This window comes from Eurosta solidaginis, chromosome 2 (genome assembly GCF_040869045.1).
Source record: "Eurosta solidaginis isolate ZX-2024a chromosome 2, ASM4086904v1, whole genome shotgun sequence".
Classification (NCBI taxonomy): domain Eukaryota; kingdom Metazoa; phylum Arthropoda; class Insecta; order Diptera; family Tephritidae; genus Eurosta; species Eurosta solidaginis.
Window position 1 is genome coordinate 72,698,438 of NC_090320.1, and position 20,927 is coordinate 72,719,364.

At 36.5% G+C, this 20,927-nt stretch overlaps 1 protein-coding gene across 10 annotated transcripts in view; it reads left to right on the top strand.

The window, feature by feature from the left end:
• LOC137242194 (beta-1,3-glucosyltransferase) overlaps positions 1 to 20,927 on the top strand; it is a 220,829-nt gene that overhangs the window by 72,741 nt on the left and 127,161 nt on the right. Inside the window, exons 9-10 of one of the 10 annotated variants that reach the window (XR_010950118.1) lie at positions 3,351 to 3,453; positions 3,536 to 3,659. The exons of 5 other annotated variants lie outside the window; for them this stretch is intronic. Coding sequence is in view for 4 of the 5 variants with exons in the window: in XM_067769567.1 (XP_067625668.1) it covers positions 3,536 to 3,682 (147 nt within the window). In the remaining variant the exon portion in view is untranslated. 4 more of the 10 variants (XM_067769567.1, XM_067769569.1, XM_067769566.1 and 1 more) reach the window with 4 other exon arrangements.

The following is a 20,927-nucleotide window of genomic DNA, read 5'->3' on the forward strand; positions in this document are numbered from 1 at the left end:
GGCCGTTTCTAGCATTTTTGCCATGAAAGCTTCTTGGCAAAAATGTATCAACCTCAGCGGACGCTGTCGTGCTCAGCACAAAGCTTTTTGCGTGGCAATTCACACGGTTGAAACATTATTCAACGCAAACATACAAAATATGTTAGTTTTCTACGCAGAAAAATGAAAATTAAGTGTTTGTCTTGCATGGGACCGTCGACATATTTTTCAATACTTGTAAGAGGGGGCATAACAGGGGGCCTCTATTTGAAGGTTTGCTACATCAAGAAAATCTAATATGGTGACTGCTGTATTGGAAACATCCTGCGGCACCACAGGAGGTTGGAGCTGTATATAGAAGTCCACATAAACCTTTTAATCATAAATTCCCGGGAAATTACTAGGAGATTCTTTCGAATAGATACCCATGTGGGGATATTGTAAATGTGATAAGGTGATCAGAGTAAGGTCGCTCGATCTTAAACAGTTTGAGGGCATTCCATTTCCAAGATCACACTAACATGAGTTGCGGCTGTTTTCAGGCGTCAAGTTATAATAAGGTGTAATGTAACACTACTATCAAATCGGGATCTTCTGCCCCAGAAATAAAAGGTCCGTACTATTCGGAAAACTTCCGAGCATTTTCCAGACCGATGCTGTCTCTATCCTACAATCCTGTGTGCAGAGATAAACCTGCAAGCAGACTACTCGAATTTTATGCTAAGCGACATTTAGGCTGAGCTCAAGGCAATGTTTAGTTGAGATTACATCCTCAATACTCATATATACCCCGACTAGGAAAAGAAGAACCATTACCTAAAAATTCAGTAATTTTGCAGAACACCAGGTTATAATTTAAGAGTGTAATATGAGGCTAACATTTTTTCCAGAAAAGAAAGCGCCATTAATTTTTAAAATCTATTTAAACGAGAAAATATAAACGGGCAGTTAAGAATAAATATTGAATGTAAATAATGCAATATACCAGTCGTTAGAAAAATTAGTGAATCAAACTATTGAGCAAGGAGTTTACTATTGGGCGCGTTCAGCGAATACAAGTGTTGATAAAGCGTAGAGAGATAATATGCCCCTATTACGGTATACAACTGAACATAGTTGGGTTGTAATTAAAACAATTTAACTTTAAGACAACTCAACACCTGTTTGGTATTACGAATTACAACTTATTTCAGTTGAAGTTGAATTGATTTTGCCAACATATAAAAGTGATGATTTGAGAGATAATTGAGGAGCTGATCAATTTTTGGCGGAAATTCAAGCATTTGCAAAAGTGATTTTTTTATTAATAGCAAAATGGATATCAATTAAATAATATTGTAACGAATTTACTGCAATTCCTCTTATTTGCAACCTTCTGCTAACGTTCAAATCACTAATCTGTTGAATAAATAACTCCACTATTCAATAATGCAAAATGGCCTTTATTAAAGTACTTCACAATAACACTGATACTTCACAACCAATAGCTTGCTTAAATCAAACTGATTGTCGTGCCTCTACTGTTGCTGCCTTTTATACTCTGTGATTTCTCGTTCGCATACTTCTAAGCGCTTCCAGAATTTACTTAGTTACTACTATAAAATTATAACTACAGATGCACGTGTATAGCTTCTCATATGCGCGTGTATATGTGAGTGACACTTCCACAATTATAATTGTCTACTTTTGTGGGATTTTTCAAAATTTTCCCCTCCCAAAAGTTCGACCCAAATTGGGGGACATCAGAATTCGTTTTAGAGGTATGGTTCCTTCGGCAAAGTTTCTTATTTTGATCCCTAGACTATGATTTTCACAGAGCAATGATTTTTTTGCCTCCCCACAAATCGACCCGGCCTACTGTACAACCAACCGTTATCCAATCAAACTTAATATACTCTGTGAGCTCTGCTCAACTGAGTATAAAAAGGTTTAATTACTCGCCTTCCATTTTTTTTCGGCAACGTTTTACAAGGTGGCCCATCTAATTTTTTTCAAAAAGTATCAAAGGTGGTATCAAAAGATACGTTTCGACATCCGTTTTAAGAATCTGAAAGCGGAAATTAAAAATTTTATTTCTATAGAAAATATACCATTCAAGGTTCGAATCGAGCTCAAGGCCAGAACAATAATTTTTCTCTAATGATAATATTGTTATTTTTTAATTTTTCTAAATTTGAAAAATTGTATTTTGTTTTTGGAATAGTAAGTAGAAAATTGTTCAGACAACCTGCCATAGCTGCGCAGATAGATCCATTTCGAAGGGTGCTAAGCCTTCATCATCAGTACGCTTTCAGGCATGCTGCGCTAACCATTTAGCTATACAGCGGTGGTTTGTTTGACTGGCAAAAACAAAAACAATTATAGAAAATATATACAAATACCCATAAAATGGCCCCGAGAGTGTCCAAATATGAGGCCCGATCGATAGTTTCCTTTCTATGATATGACAGAAATTCAATTTTTAATTTTTGCTCTCGGATTCTAAAAACGGAGGTCGAAACGTGTCTTTTGATACCAACTTTGAAAATTTTTTGTTAAAAATTAGGTGGTGAACCGTCTTGTAAAACGTTACCTTTTTCCAAGCAACTGCAAAATTGTATGAAACAACTGCAAGGCGAATCTATACCAGGTGGTGGCAAAGCGAATTCAATCAATTCGCCGTGCAGATGAATGTCAAGTCAAAATGAAAATGTTCATAGATTTCGATTAACTGACATTTTTGTTGTACAAGGCTTTGTATGGAAAATTATCAAGAAGAAGCAATCAGCTGGTCGGACAACTCCACCTGTACTGAATTCGCCTTGGACAACTGCTAGTAATCAGTTGTCAGATTTTGATGTCTTTGACAACTACACCAATACAAGGTTGTAAACGGTAATGCCACAAAAAGTTGTTAGGTCAGGCAACTTCAACCGACACTGTTTTTGACAGGTTGAGTTGAAATCTGTAATACCAAATTGCAAAATTTCAACTGAAACAGAGTTGAGTTGTAAACGGTAATAGGGGCTATAATTTTTTGAACGCACCGTTGAGTATTTTTTATTCACACAACGGTTGGGATTTCACGTTACTGAACATATAGTTTTTTCGCTAGAGTCGCTCAACGTGTTTATGCGGTTATCTGACAGCGCTTTGATATTCAAATTGTTGGTTATGAATGTAATTTGTCCTTTTAGGCCCGGTTTTTCAGTCCGAGTTTGAACTACGGTTAAAGTTGGCCAGAGTTTGTTTCATAACATACAATTTCGCTGCTAATCTCAGCTTAAGCGATCGAAGTGGCATGGTTAAACTCTAGTCAACTTTAACTGTAGTTTAGACTTGCACTGAAAAACCGGGCCTTAATATCACAGGATAATTATTTCATTTGGCAGTTAGCTCAACTCGACGTAGAGAGAACAAATTTTTCATCACTCAACTGATGGAAACATGTTGGCGACGTGTCAGCAAAAATAGTGTTCGCCGAAAGCGCCCATTGTAAAAGTGTTTGGAGGAATTCACAATGGTAAACTTAAGTTGATATATTTAAAATAAATGTGGCAATATTTATCTTTTCTAGTATCAGCATCTGAGCTACCCCGAGGAGGTGCTAGCTCTTGATCCTCCCATCTCATTTCATAAGTTCTACAATACGGATCCCTATGCGGTTTATAATCTTTATTTTTCATCTGCGGACCAGAAAATGGGAGAAAAGATTTTTAAATAAAATATATATGTATACAATATGTATATATGTATGTATGTATTCATGTAAATCAAAACAATTAGTAGTTAATTAAAAATAAAAATGTAAAATATATTAATAGTTCTCAACTGAAAAATATTTACGCTACCCTGTAAATATCGGCTACTGTGAATTCAACAACTTATGATTGACAGTTGAATATGATTCTTTGTAAGGGACCAGGCGAATCCATACCAGGTGGTGGCAAAGCGAATTCAACCAATTCGCAGTGCGCAAGAATGTCAAGTCAAAAGAAAGTTTTCATTGAATTCGATTAACTGACATATTGTTGTACAAGGCGTTGTATGGAAAATAATCAAGAAGGACCAATCAGCTGTTGGGATAACAACACCTGGTACTGAATTCGCCTTGGTAAGGGGCCTACATACAAGGCGAATTCAGTACCAAGTGTTGTTATCACAATAGCTGATTGCTTCTTCTTGATAATTTTCCATACAGAGCCTTGTACAGCAATATGTCAGTTAATCGAAATCAATGAAAATTTTCTTTTGAATTTGACATTCTTCTGCACGGCGAATTTGTTGAATTCGCTTTGACACCACCTGGTATAGATTCGCCTTGCCTACATATGTATATGGCAAACGAATGAATGAGATAACCCTATATGGTTTATGTAACTTAATATTTTTAGAAAAACTCGAGCTAGACCTTCGGTTTCAATGTCAATCTTTATTCTGCCTTTTAACAAAAGTGCTTCGCTCAATCAAATCCAAGCTCGATCCAATTTCACCAACTTTTACCGCTAGGCCATGCAACTCATAATTCATTAGTTCTCTTCCAAAACAGGTTTTTAGTTAAGTGTGAGAGCGATGATGTTACTGCGCATGTCCCATCATAAAGTCGCTCTATCTTGGTCACGTAGGCAAAAGTAGTGTTGTGTAGCGTAAGCTTAGCTTAAACAAAAATGTAGCATCAGCTAAGTGTACGAAGTTGGCGAATTTGTGCGGATAGCCTTAACTACTCTCCTTGTCGAGTTCGAAACGTCCCCGTTTCAGCTACTAAAAAGCTGTGGCTCAAAGGTCCGAATAGTTAGGTTCAAAATATGACTTGTTGGCTATGTAGACCGGATCGTTATTCACAGCACGTTAAGATAGTAAATGGGTGGTTAAAGGCGTTATTAATGTTGAAGGTGATAAGCTTGATTGAGCGTGAATTCCATATTTTTTAACAATAAATTTCTTCGATCCTTATACTATTATTACAAGTTACCATTTCTTAAAATTAAAAAAATAAATGTAACTATTCAATGAATGGTGAAAATTAAACTTAGTTTAAAGAGTCTATTTACAATTCTGATTTTATCAGGAAGTTGTAAATAATCAAAACTGATAATATATTTCATTTTCTGATAAATTTTTCTGAACGCTTACGAATTTTTCGCATCATTGTAGCAATATAACTTCCACGAATTAAACTCTCATAAGAAACAAAAAGGCTCAACAACACTTATCGCAAGTTGCTTTTATGAATGATTTTTCCATCGATCAAGACCGTACTGCCTAGATCCTTTTCCACAACTCTTTCAACAAATATCTTGTTAAATTTATTTCCTAGACGTCTATTTCTCCTCAAAAATACTTTCTCGCCAGGCTCATAGGTTTTCATTTTATTATTTTTATTCCGTCTACCTAAACCTTTCTCCTGCTCTTGACACAATCTTTCGCGTATCATTTCCAAATCTTCAACTTGCCCATTACTTTGGCTATGTAACGTCGGAATAAAAAATTGTTCGATCGAAAAGTTATCCCTAAGAAGAGTTTTAATTGTCATCGAATGAAAGGCTTTCTCATTGTCTGAAACAATAGTTTTGGTGTTTTTAAATATTAGAAGTGTTTCTAGCAAGGCTTCCTTAATATCTAATGTAGAGCGCGATTGAATGGGTTTGACTACAGCGTATTTCGAAAACTTATCCATACAGGTTAGGAAATGTTGTTTGTCTGTAAATAATATGTCCATGTGTAAGATCTCGCCAGGCATCTTTGGAATAGGTGTTTTGCCTATTTCGAGATTTACCGGTTTACGCTGATATTTATTTTCTAGACATATCTTACAGTTTGCAATGATAGTCTTTAACATTTTTTTGATATTTGGGAAATAATATTCTCGAGAAATTTGTTTAAAATTCTATTGCAGACAGCGGTGTGCGCGGTTATGCTCCGCAACGACTGTTTCTAATTGATCCGTTTTATTTGTCAAATCTATCACAAAAATTTCTGTGTGGAGAAATTTCACTCCCGGGAAAAGAGAAACTAAATCATTTTGTATTTCGGAAAGTGTTGGAAGATCACAATGAATCGCGTTCGTATTATTTGGATTTATTACGGTTTTAAGACATTCAAACAGGTTTTCGAGCGAATCGAAGGAAATTGTATGCCGGACATGTTTTTGAAAAATAATATTTGTCACTTTATTTAGGTATGACGCTTTTGTGAGTATTAGTTGCTTTTTAAATTGATTTATAGGGCATTTCACCGTTTTTACAACATTACTCAATGATTCCTCACTATGAGCCGTATCCATTGACTCACTCATATTATTGATGAATTGTCTGGAGAGCGCATCTGCCACCTTGTTTTCACTTCCTGGCTTATAATGAAACGTTGGAGCAAACTCTTCGACGAAAGCACGCGACCTTTTCATTTTAGTGTTAGGATTTTTATCCGAAATTGAAAAGATAAGCGGCTGGTGGTTTGTAAAAATATGGATGTTTTTGACGCCATATAGATAGTGCCGAAGGGTCTTCAATGCCCAAACTATAGCTAGTAGCTCACGCTCATTGGTGGCATAATTTTGTTCTGTTCGAGAAAGCGTTCGGGAAATCATGGTTATAGGCCTATTTTTCTGGGACAACACGGCGCCTAAAGCATTTGAAGACGTATCTGTGGTCAGATCGAAAGGGCAGCTAAAATCCGGGTATTGGAGCAAAACATCTTCAGAAGCAAGAATTTTCTTAACTCTATTGAAGGCGGACATGGCTTCGGAGTCCAATTTTATTTGGACTTTTTTTGATTTGTTAGCTTCTACGTGCCCATTCTCTCCTCGCAAATATTTCGTTAGCGGTTTGACGATAGCTGCATAATCTTTAACGAATCTGCGGTAATATCCCGCAAGACCAAGAAAGGATCGCAGAGAGCGTAAAGTTTCTGGAACTTTATAATTTAAAATATCGTTGATTTTGTTTGGACAAGTTCTTAATCCATTCTGCGACACTACAAATCCTAAAAACTCCACTTCTTTTTGGAAAAATTTGGACTTTTCGGGCGAAACTCCAATTTGTTTAAAATTCTATTAATGTCATTTAGATGTAAATGCTCGTTAGGTGAAAAGATAATAATACCATCGATATAAACATGGCAGGCCTTACCGACTTCATCGCGCAGAATATCATCTATGGCTCGTTGAAAAATGCTTGGGGCATTTTTCAAACCAAATGGCAAGCGGCAAAATTCGTACTTGCCATTATTTACACTGAATGCTGTTTTTGGTCTATCTTTCTCGCGCAAGTTAATTTGGTGAAATCCCGACTTCAAATCTAGCGTGGAGAAGAACTTTGATTTTCCTAAATTGGACAGGATGACAGAAGTGTCCGGTATGGGATATCGATCAGAGATGGTGTTTTCGTTAATTTTCCGAAAGTCTATCACCATACGTAGTTTATGTTTGCCATTTCCTTCAAGACCCTTTTTTGATACTACGTGGACGGGCGAATTATAGGGTGAACACGATTTGCGAATTATGCCGTCTCCTAGGAGTGATTTTATTTCTGAATTTATAAACTCTGCTGCTGAAATTGGGTATGGGTAACTTTTGCTAAAAATTGGGTTGTCTGTAGTTGTACGAATTGTAGCCTCGACATTGGTATTGTAGGGTAGGGCACGATTTGGGTGAGCAAACGCATTAGTGTTTTTATTAATTAATTGACGAAAGTAATTTTCAACATTGGCAGGCACGGAATCATCATTAATTGTGATCAAGTTGACTTGATTGCAACAAAGATGCTGAAGTTTTACCTTACCATCCCGATAATATAAATACCCTGCATTAATATCAATTTTTGAGCAAATTTCTCTTAGGAAGTCATAACCAATTATGCCGTCGAACGTTTTTAGATTATCAAGTAAATAAAAAGTCGAGGTGTGGTTGAGAACATTAACCAAACATTTTTTGTCTATAAAATTTTCTCCGTTTATTGATTTTAGCGTAAATGGAGTTTTCATTTCCTTAACACCGTCGAGAAATTGAAAATTCTTAATAAAATGTTTGGAAGTACCTGTATCTATTAATATTTTGAGCTCCTGACCATTCGTAGTAGTTTTGGTGATGAAAGGTAGGAGCGACTTCAGTTTAAAAAATTTATTTCAGAATTATTTTTAGAGTCGCATGTATGATTAGGCTCTTCCAAGTAACTTTTAAAATTGGAGCTATCATAGTCGTCGTAGTGTTCTTCGTTTTCAGATTCATCAGAAACTATGCCAATATTGTCTGGCATATAATTAACTCGCTGTGTCTTTCCACCGGGTCTCTGGAAAGAACCGGATGGCTCACGAGGACGTTTGAATACGACTGCTTGATTGGGGGTTTTAGAAATGGTTGCACTATTTGGACTGGCATTGTGTTTTCGATAGATGGATGTGCCATGGTCAACATCCATTGGACTCGGTTTATTGTTATGATTTGATAAACGCTTTGGTTCATTTTGTGGATAAAAATTATATTGGGGCATTGTTGCTCTTACTTTGTTTGGTTTGACTGAACTACCCATTGCAAAGGTTTGGGCGAAATCATAGCGTTTGTGACTCATCTCAAGCTCCTGTGCTACGGCCAAGGCAGTGGGCAGATCCTTTGGTGACGAGGAAAATAAGATGTCACATAGCGGACGGCGAAGACCTGAATACTCGTAGAGCGTTTGCTCTTGCACGATCATTTAGAGCCTTTATAACTTCGTTGTTGCCACTATTCGTCATTATTTGCTTATTTATGATAAGCGTCAGATGTTTGTCCACCGAGTCATAGTAGTCTGCAATTGACAAATGGCCTTGCCTTAGAATACTTAGTTCAGTTTCCAGAACATGAACTGGTCTTTTATCTGCATAGGTTTGGTCTAACCTAGCGATTATTGCCTTAAAATTGAGCACAGTATTGAAAGACGACAGTGTTGAATTCGCTGCACCCGTAATTTTATTTCGGAAAATACCGATTGCCACATAATATTTTTCGGAACTTTCAGGGTAGTAATTAATGGCAAAGGCGGCAGCGGAGCGCCAAGCTGGGTAGCACGAGGCATCGCCACTAAATTCGGGTAGAGACTTGACTAAGTCTAAACTAGCATTTCCTGACTCTATTAAAGGGTTAATTGCGACGGGTTGGTAGGGTTCAACACATGGTGGTTTAAGGCGATTTAAGGCTAGAGTAAGTTCGTCAACTTGGGCCTTGAATTCTGCCCTAGCACGCTCGGTTGAGGTTCTTACAATTTCTAAAACTTGCTCTCTTGTGATCTCCATTCTGCAGAAACTAAAGAAAGCGCTATTCGACGATTTCCTGATGTCTTTAAGCACTTTAACACCTATATGTAAACTGAAAAATCTATGGTTCGTTTTTCGCACTATTTAAAATGTGTATTTTTACAGCCGTAAAAGTTAAAAGACTGGGGGTACTATTTCGTTATCCAAAATTCTTATACCCTAACTGTTTTAAACGAGGGTATATTATGTAATCTGACAAATTATGTTACTATGTTTCTTTTCGCCTGATACAGCAATTATTTGGTTTTAAAAAGCAGTTTTTTTTTTTTTTTAATTGGAATGAAAAATTCTATGCGAACATTTCCAACAAGAAAATATTTAGCAAATATTGCTTTAGAACACGTGTATGTTACGTAAGTTGAGAACTAAATTTCAATAATTTTGCACAAATGCGGTGCAATCTTTTTATCGCCTAATATAGCGATTTTTAATTTTCTAAATTTGCGGTTTTTTAAAGATGGAAAAACAAATTGATGAAAAAATAACTTTTTGTAGTTTTTTTTACGCAAGTATTTTGAACTTTTTCAGTTTTAAACACGTGTATGTTACGTTATTTGGCAATTAAGTTTCACAAATGCAGTGAAATCTTTTTATCGCCTGATATAGCGATTTTTAATTTTCTAAATTTGTGGTTTTTAAAGATGGAAATACAAATTGATGAAAAAAATAAATTTTTGTTGTTTTTTTTTTACGCAAACATATTGAACCTTTTTCAGTTTTGAACACGTGTATGCTACGCAATTGTGAAGATATTTCGCCTCAATACGACACGAAAAGGGACTATTAACACTTAAGTCTCCCGATTTTTTAAATAAAAATTTATATTCTATTTCTCACATGAAATGATTATCAGTTTTAATTATTACTTACATATGTCATTACGAAAACTGGTTGAAAAAATTTAAAGTTAATATAAATGCTTCTTATATGGAATTCCACAATATCCACAATTGTCCAAGTAAGTGTAGGCAAAAAATTGCTGATTCACTGCTCCAAATATCTCATGCGGTTGAATTGTGATCCTGGTTCTTTTGTGACCTGTCGCTTTGTTCGTCCTTCCTTATAGGAATTATTCTTGTAGAATTGGTCAGTGCGGTTGACCATTTGAAACAAGTTGCGAAATATTTATTGGACAGGCCCCACACTTGGGCGCCACTTAATATTTTTAGAAAAACTCGAGCTAGGCCTTCGGTTTCAATGTCAATCTTTATTCTGCCTTTTAACAAAAGTGCTTCACTCAATCAAACCCAAGCTCGATCCAATTTCACCAACTTTTACCGCTAGGCCATGCAACTCATAATTAATTAGTTCTCTTCCAAAACAGGTTTTTAGTTAAGTGTGAGAGCGATGATGTTACTGCGCATGTCCCATCATAAAGTCGCTCTATCTTGGTCACGTAGGCAAAAGTAGTGTTGTGTAGCGTAAGCTTAGCTTAAACAAAAATGTAGCATCAGCTAAGTGTACGAAGTTGGATAGCCTTAACTTGTATTATTTTATCTTTGTTGTTAGGATTTTTAAGTTTTTGCACCTGTCCTCCTCGAGCCATGCGTTTTCTCCTGTAACATGAATATTTCGGTTCGATTTTTAAATTTCCGAATTGGAAACATACATACATACATATATGGCATTTTACTAATTGTGCTCACGCTAGTTAAGGAACGTTTACAACGCCACCGCTGACGTCGCCACATAACACGTTATAACATGCAGCGAATGCATTATCGATACAAACCGTATCAGGCAGCAACCGAAACGTAATTTTCCACAAACAATCAACAGATAAGTAATAGTAAACAACCTTAACAATAGATAAGTTTTAGTAAATAACCTAAGCATTGGATCAGGACTGATAAACAATTTTCCACTGCAAATCTGCCGCCGCATCCTAGTATTATAAATAGCCCTAAGTATACAAAATGTAGATCAGTATTGAATTCCTATTAATAAAGAAAGCACGTGACTGTGCAGCATATAATATATTTATTTACTCTATTCTATTCAAATAGAATAACTGGGGCTCAACCGGGATGACAATACGTTTTGTCACCTAAATGCCAAAATCCTCGAAATATAGAAAAATAAAAATGCACGGTCTTGGAGAAAGACAAAAAACCAGTTTCTGAAAAAGCGAAACACTAAATAAAAAAAAGCAAAAACGGTTCCTGAAAAAGGGGAACAATATTAACGACTTCCGAAGAAGTTTTTGTGACAGAAACAGATCAAACTGGATGAGCGCGGAATAAAAGCATTCCTATATGGCTATTCTTCCAAACGACGTGCCAGCAAATCCGAATCCTCCTTTCTAAAACGTCAAAGAAGCGACAACACAAGAAATATGGCCGAATCAACACAGCTAAGAGCACAAATTGATGCACTAACACAACAGTTCCAACAACAAACCTTACAAGTAACTACCCTACAACAGGAGCTTAATACTGTGAAGGAAAACCAAACAGCCTTCCACAATATCGCCACCATTACACAACACGAAGAAATCCCTCTTACAATAACGATTTGGAGCTGTTCAAAGCTTTACCCAAGTTTGATGGGGATAAAAACTTGTATCGCTCATAAAGATCGCAAGTCTGGAAGTTTATGGATGACATCAAAGCGTTCACAGGACATCCTAGGTATTATAGCGCAGTAAGCATCATCCGCACGAAAGTAATAGGAACAGTAGGCGACATACTAAGCAATCATAACACGAAATTAAACTTCTATACGATTATAAATCGATTGGACTATACATTTGCGGACCAAAGACCTTTGTATGTGTTATTAGACGAGATGAAAAAGGTTAATCAAGGAAGAAAGAATTTATCCAAATATCACAGCGAAATTAATAAAGCACTTAATCTTGCGCTTTCAAAAATTGAAATGTCGCACGAACAAAACAGCGAAGCCATGAATACATATGCTAACCAAGAAGCCGCTCGAACATTCATTTTGGGACTGAATAGCAGATACACAAGTGAAACCTTGTACAGCCACAACCCAAAGGGCTTAGAGCATGCATATGCTATTGCCAGCACAATCTACCACGACAGCCATAACCAACAATTTGAAACTCAGCCAAGGTATGTCCAACAATCAAGAAATCACTCGGTAGAAGAACGCTTTCCTCAACGAAATGAAAGCCCCAGATATAATCCAGGGATACAAGTGCACCGCAACAATTTTACTCCACACCACGACCGAATAAATAAACCGATACCTATGGAAATAGCAACTCTAGGCAGTTTATACGTCTTTCTCAATACCAACAGGGATACCAGAATCCTTTCAAAAGGGAAAGAAATGCATCCTCACAAAACTTCAATCAACATAAGCAGCAGAGGATCAATCAAACGCATCAAACAGAGGCAGAATCTGCTATATCTCACCTCGAAGAACAGTACGAAAGCAGAAGTACTTTTTAGGTGAATAAACGGGCTGCCCTGCATTCAAACAAAGTGCGGTCTTACAGGCACACCCGTTACAATCTTAGTCGACACAGGATCAACAAATAATTATATAAGTATCGACTGTAATATTGGTAAGTCAGTGCCTATTAAACCTATAAAACAAAACTATTCACGGATATTCCTTATTAAAATCTAAAAAAATTATAACTTTTTATAGTCATCACTTGCCCTTTTTTGAGATTGATGAGCTACAAGAATTTGATATGATACTAGGTGAACAAGTACTTAGAACTATAAAAGCAGAAATAAATTTATTCGACTAGAGTTTAAAGTACCAAAAGAAAGTTGTGAAGGTAGAAAATGAACAAAAAATAAATTACACAATAAATAATACAGAATATGAGGATGATATTAGGGAAATAATTAGAAAAAATGACGAAATTAGTGAAAACTTACCGTTTACCACAACTATCCAAGCAACTATTAGAACGAATAATGAAGATCCTATTTGGACTAAACTGTACCCCTATCCCATGCCAGATAATGATTTTGTGAATACAGTAATCCAGAAACTTCTCGATAACACTACTCGACAAAAAAAATCTCCAAAAATAAAATAGGCCTTTCCTAAAGTAAAATCTTCTCCTGGTTCCGAATATGACTTCCATTTTCCTGTGGCAGATCTAGTTTCCGAGATATCGGCGAAAATATGAAAATTCCCATTTTTGCAGAACACTACCTCATATAGGTTGTTCATATAGGTTTTTTCGTTTCAAACTGTTGAATTAGACATTACACGAATTCCCATAAACATTTCTTGCCTTCACCTCCTTTCAGTATCTTCAGTAGTTTGGCCACTATGCCAAAAAACGTTGAAAAAATGTTGAGAAAAAAGGGGTATTTTTTACAAAATTTCAGATTTAACCACTTTAAAATCGGAAAAATTCTATGAACGAAAAAAAAAGTTAGCCCTCCTGTGTTGTAGGTAATTTAACTGCGAAAATTTTAAGCATACCAGTACAACAATCGGGCGTGCCTGAGACTATAGCCCCGTTAATTTGTAAGCGTCTATCCTAAAATTTTAGTATTACTTTGATAAAATTGGCGAGACATTTCATTTGGTAACTCTACCTTAGGGTTTAATAAATTTAAAAAAACATCAAGTATTTAATTGTCACTACTGTTTGCTGTAAATTTTGTTTTGCAAATTGTAGTGCAAATTTATATATACTATATCCGTAGGTGTGTTTACGAAATAGCTTGTTGCAAAAGAGATTTTAAATGTAAAAATAATCTGGATAATTTTTGCTTTATTTGCGGACATTATATTTTCGGAAACTCAGCTCGAAAAATAACTAATTCTGTCAAAGATGCATACTTTCATTTTTCGATTTCCGTGTAAAGAATCTCGATAAATCTTGGACACCTCATTTTATTTGGGCCTCCTGTAGATTAACTTTAATGATATGGGTATCGGGTAAAGGTCATAACAAGAAGTTTGGTGTTCCAATGATGTGGACTGAACCCTTTAACCACGACCAGTGCTATTTTTGCGTGATAGACCTTAAAGGTAAAACGAGAAAAAAGAGGAAATTAATAAGTTATCTAAATGTGGCATCAGCTAAAAAACCAAAACTACCTGACCACACCGTACCCATACCTAGGCCGCCTATAATTTTTGAAGCCTCAAGCGAAGGTGACTCCGAAGCAGATAATCGAGTCTCACAAGCCGAACTTAATGACTTGGCCAGAGATTTGAAATTATCGGAATTTGATAGCGAAGTTCTAGGATCTCGTTTGCAGCAATGGGGCAGCCTCGGCCCTTCGATAAGTACTTCCAAATTTCGAAATAGACACAAGACTTTATCGTTTTTATACTCAGTTGAGCAGAGCTCACAGAGTATATTAACTTTGATTGAATAACGGTTGGTTGTACAGGTATAAAGGAATCGAGATAGATATAGACTTCCATATATCAAAATCATCAGGATCGAAAAAAAATTTGATTGAGCCATGTCCGTCCGTCCGTCCGTCCGGTCCGTCTGTCCGTTAACACGATAACTTGAGTAAATTTTTAGGTATCTTGATGAAATTTGGTATGTAGGTTCCTGAGCACTCATTTCAGATCGCTATTTAAAATGAACAATATCGGACTATAACCACGCCCACTTTTTCGATATCGAAAATTTCGAAAAACCGAAAAAGTGCGATAATTCATTACCAAATACGAATAAAGCGATGAAACTTGGTAGGTGAGTTGAACTTATGACGCAGAATAGAAAATTAGTAAAATTTTTAACAATGGCCGTGGCACCGCCCACTTTTAAAAGAAGGTAATTTAAAAGTTTTACAAGCTGTAATTTGGCAGTCGTTGAAGATATCATAATGAAATTTGGCAGGAACGTTACTCCTATTACTATATGTATGCTTAATAAAAATTAGCAAAACCGGAGAACGACCACGCCCAATTTAAAAAAAAAAATTTTTTTAAAGTCAAATTTTAACAAAAAATTTAATATCTTTATAGTATATAAGTAAGTTATGTCAACATTCAACTCCAGTAATGATACGGTGAAACAAAATGCAAAAATAAAAGAAAATTTCAAAATGGGCGTGGCTCCGCCCACCATAAGTCGAACAAAAATTTACCAATCCTTGTGAAATTTGATATGGGCTTAGATTCTGGGACGATAACTTATTTCTGTGAAAAAGAGCAAAATCGGTTGAAGCCACGCCCAGTTTTTATACACAGTCGACCGTCTGTTCTTCCGCTCGGCCGTTAACACGATAACTTGAGCAAAAATCGATATATCCTTACTAAACTCAGTTCACGTACTTATCTGAGCTCACTTTGTATTGGTATAAAAAATGGCCGAAATCGGACTATGACCACGCCCACTTTTTCGAAATCTAAAATTACGAGAAACGAAAAAATGCCATAATTCTATACCAAATACGAAAAAAGGGATGAAACATGGTATTTGGATTAGTTTATTGACGCAAAATATAACTTTAGAAAAAAACTTTGTAAAATGGATGTGACACCTACCATATTAAGTAGAATGAAATGAATAAGTTCTGCAGGGCGAAATAAAAAACCCTTGAAATCTTGGCAGGAATACTGTTCGTGGTATTATATATATAAATAAATTAGCGGTATCCAACAGATGATGTTCTGGGTCACCCTGGTCCACATTTTGGTCGATATCTGGAAAACGCCTTCACATATACAACTACCACCACTCCCTTTTAAAATCCTCATTAATACCTTTAATTTGATACCCATCGTACAAACACATTCTAGAGTCACCCCTGGTCCACCTTTATGGCGATATCTCGAAAATGCGTCCACCTATAGAACTAAGCCCCACGCCCTTTCAAAATACTCATTAACACCTTTCATTTAATACCCATATCGTACAAACATATTCTAGAGTCACCCCTGGTCCACCTTATGGCGATATTTCGAAAAGGCGACCACCTATACAACTACCACCACTCCTTTTTAAAACCCTCATTAATACCTTTAATTTGATACCCATATCGTACAAACACATTCTAGAATCACCCCTGGTCCACCTTTATGGCGATATCTCGAAAATGCGCCCACCTATAGAATTAAGCCCCACGCCCTTTCAAAATACTCATTAACACCTTTCATTTGATACCCATATCGTACAAACATATTCTAGAGTCACCCCTTATCCACCTTTATGGCGATATTTCGAAAAGGCGACCACCTATACAACTACCGCCACTCCCTTTTAAAACCCTCATTAATACCTTTAATTTGATACCCATATCGTACAAACACATTCTATAGTCACCCCTGGTCCACCTTTATGGCGATATCTCGAAAAGGAGTCCACCTATATCCCTAAGGCCCACTCCCTTTTAAAATGTTCATTAACTCCTTTCATTTGATACCCATATCGTACAAACAAATTCTAGAGTCAACCCTGATCCACCTTTATGGCGATATTCCTAAATGGCGTCCACCTATAAAACTATGGCCCACTCCCTCATAAAATACTCTTTAATACCTTTCATTTGATTCACATGTCATACAAACTCATTCCAAGGCTACCCTCGGTTCATTTTCCTACATGGTTATTTTCCCTTATGTTGCCACCATAACTCACAACTGAGTATGTAATATTCGGTTACACCCGAACTTAACCTTCCTTACTTGTTTTTACTAAAAGTGAAAATATTTGCTACTGCAATGATGTTCGATTTTGAAGCACTAAAATTAGAAAATAAAGTGGATGATTGGCGCTTGTTTATAAACAGTTCAAAGCATAGTTTAAAAGCAGCATTACTCCATAAAGGAAATTCGTTACCGTCAATACCAGTGGCACATTCTGAGAATACTAAAGAAACTTATTTAAGCGTATCTAATTTACTTGAGCTCATTCAATGTAAACAATTTAATTGGAAAATTTGTGCGGACTTAAAGGTAAGCAGCTTCGGTGGTACAATTTAAAATAAATAGTATATGAAATACATGCCAGGTTGTAGCTATAATTCTCGGACTTCAAGGAGGTTTCACTAAATATTGCTGTTTTCTCTGTCTTTGGGACAGCCGTGCTAGAGAAACCCATTATATTCAGGAAAACTGGCCACCAAGAGCTGAGTACGAACCAGGTGCCTTCAATATCGCAAACCCGCCTTTAGTAAATCCCGAACGAGTTTTTTTGCCAGCACTTCACATCAAATTAGGATTAATGAAAAATTTTGTAAAGGCTTTAAATAAGACGCGCCTTCCTTCCAGTACGAAACGAAATTTTTCCCTAAAATAACTCAAGCCAAATTAAAAGAAGGTATATTTGTTGGTCCGTAAATTAGAAAGTTGCTGAAAGACAAAAATTTTGCGAATAATTTATCATCAATAGAAGCAGCGGCTTGGGACAGCTTTAAGTAAGTCGTTAATGGATATCTTGCCAACAACAAAGATCCCAACTATAGAGAGATAGTCAAAGCCTTGTTGAAAAACTACAGTGTTATGAAATGCAACATGTCCCTCAAAATGAATTTTTTGCATTCACATTTGGATAATGTGAATCTGAATTGCTGATTTACACTCATATTACTCAATTGAATACAGTTTAACGTGCAAACATATGTCTATAATAAAACGTTATAAAAAAATAAAAACGTAGTTTGAATAAAAATTGTCTCCATAAAAAATTGTAGCATAGACGCTTGCAAGTTAACGGGGCTATAGTTTCAACGACACGTCTGATTTTTGTAATTGATATTAGAGAAAAATTGTAAGTTTACAAACGGCGATGGTTACTAGGACATGTTTCTGAATTTCACTTCTTCATCAGCTAGCTTTTCGGGAGCTGAGCGTTGAACTCGAGTCTCCAACATTCACATCAGTGCAAGCCTTTTTTAGCTGCTACGCCATATGAATGTCCCTTTGTTCGCTGTACAATTGGTCTCTAAGAGTTGCCTTTTTTGTTTATATTCCTTTTGATCACCATGTAGGCACATACACTCTGTATGTAGTTTATTCCTAATGGTGTGGATATGATTTTTAGGCGTGCTTTTGAAAGCTTAGTAACATTTGTTCGGATTTTTACAGTATTTGTTTTTAATACTTCCGCTGTTACTATTATATCAATATGATCATATGTATTTAATTAGCGAGCTTTGCTCATATTGCTTTATACAATGGTTTTTATACTCAGTGGAGCAGAGCTCACAGAGTATATTAAGTTTGATTGGATAACGGTTGGTTGTACATATATAAAGGAATCGAGATAGATATAGACTTCCATATATCAAAATAATCAGGATCGAAAAAAAATTTGATTGAGCCATGTCCGTCCGTCCGTCCGTCCGTCCGTTAACACGATAACTTGAGTAAATTTTGAGTTATCTTGATGAAATTTGGTATGTAGGTTCCTGAGCACTCATCTCAGATCGCTATTTAAAATGAACGATATCGGACTATAACCACGCCCACTTTTTCGATATCGAAAATTTCGAAAAACCGAAAAAGTGCGATAACTCATTACAAAAGACAGATAAAGCGACGAAACTTGGTAGATAGGTTGACGTTATGACGCAGAATAGAAAATTAGTAAGATTTTGGACAATGGGCGTGGCCCCGCCCACTTTTACAAGAAGGTAATTTAAAAGTTTTGCAAGCTGTAATTTGGCAGTCGTTGAAGATATCATGATGAAATTTGGCAGGAACGTTACTACTATTACTCTATATGTGCTAAATAAAAATTAGCAAAATTGGATTAAGAACACGCCCACTTTTTAAAAAAAAAATTTTTTTAATTCAAATTTTAACAAAAAATTTAATATCTTTACTGTATATAAGTAAATTAAGTCAAAATTCAACTCCAGTAATGATATGATACAACAAAATACAAAAATAAAAGAAAATTTCAAAATGGGCGTGGCTCCGCCCATTTTCATTTAGTTTGTCTAGAATACTTTTATTGCCATAAGTCGAACAAAAATTTACCAATCCTTCTCAAATTTGGTAGGAGCATAGATTCTATGACGGTAACTGTTCTCTGTGAAAATGGGCGAAATCGATGGAAGCCACGCCCAGTTTTTATACACAGTCCACCGTCTGTCCTTCCGCTCGGCCATTAACACAATAACTTGAGCAAAATCCGATATATCTTTACTAAACTTAGCCCACGTACTTACCTGAGCTCACTTTTTCTTGGTATAAAAAATGGGCGAAATCTGACCATAACCACGCCCACTTTATCGATATCGAAAATTACGAAAAATGAAAAAAATGCCATAATTCTATACCAAATACGAAAAAAGGGATGAAACATGGTAACTGGATTGGTTTGTTGACGCAAAATATAACTTTGGAAAAATCTTTGTAAAATGGGTGTGACACCTACCATATTAAGTAGAAGAAAATGAAAAAGTTCTACAAGGCGAAATCAACAGCCCTTGGAATCTTGGCAGGAATACTGTTAGTGGTATTGCATATATAAATAAATTAGCAGTACCCGACAGATGATTTTCTGGATCACCTGGTCCACATTTTGGTGGATATCACGAGAACGCCTTCACATATACATCTAAGGGCCACTCGCTTTTAAAACCCTCATTAATACCTTTAATTTGATATCCATATCGTACAAAAACATACCAGAGTCACCCCTGTCCCACCCTAATGGCGATATCTCGAAAAGGCGTCCACCTATAGAACTAATGCCCCCTCTCTCTTAAAATGCTCAGTAACACCTTTCGTTTGATACCCATATCGTACAAACATTCTAGAGTAACCCCTGGCCCACCCTAATGGCGATATCTCGAAAAGGCGTCCACCTATAGACCTAGTGTCCACTCCCTCTTAAAATGCTCAGTAACACCTTTCGTTTGATACCCATATCGTACAAACATTCTAGAGTCACCCCTGGCCCACCCTAATGGCGATATTTCGAAAAGGCGTCCACCTATAGAACTAAGGATTACTCCCTTTTAAAATACTCATTACCACCTTTCATTTGATACCCATATCGTACAAACACATTCTAGAGTCACCCTGGCCCACCCTAATGGCGATATCTCGAAAAGGCGTCCACCTATAGACCTAATGTCCACTCCCTCTTAAAATGCTCAGTAACACCTTTCGTTTGATACCCATATCGTACAAACATTCTAGAGTCACCCCTGGCCCACCCTAATGGCGATATCTCGAAAAGGCGTCCACCTATAGACCTAATGTACACTCCCTCTTAAAATGCTCAGTAACACCTTTCGTTTGATACCCATATCATACAAACATTCTAGAGTCACCCCTGTCCCACCCTAATGGCGATATCTCGAAAAGGCGTCCACCTATAGACCTAATGCCCACTCCCTCTTAAAATGCTCAGTAACACCTTTCGTTTGATACCCATATCGTACAAACATTCTAGAGTCACACCTGGCCCACCCTAATGGCGATATCTCGAAAAGGCGTCCACCTATAGAACTAAGGATTACTCCCTTTTAAAATACTCATTACCACCTTTCATTTGATACCCATATCGTACAAACACATTCTAGAGTCACCCTGGCCCACCCTAATGGCGATATCTCGAAAAGGCGTCCACCTATAGACCTAATGCCCACTCCCTCTTAAAATGCTCAGTAACACCTTTCGTTTGATACCCATACCGTACAAACATTCTAGAGTCACCCTTGGTCCAGCTTTATGGCGATATCTCGAAAAGGCGTCCACCTATAGAACTAAGGATTACTCCCTTTTAAAATACTCATTACCACCTTTCATTTGATACCCAT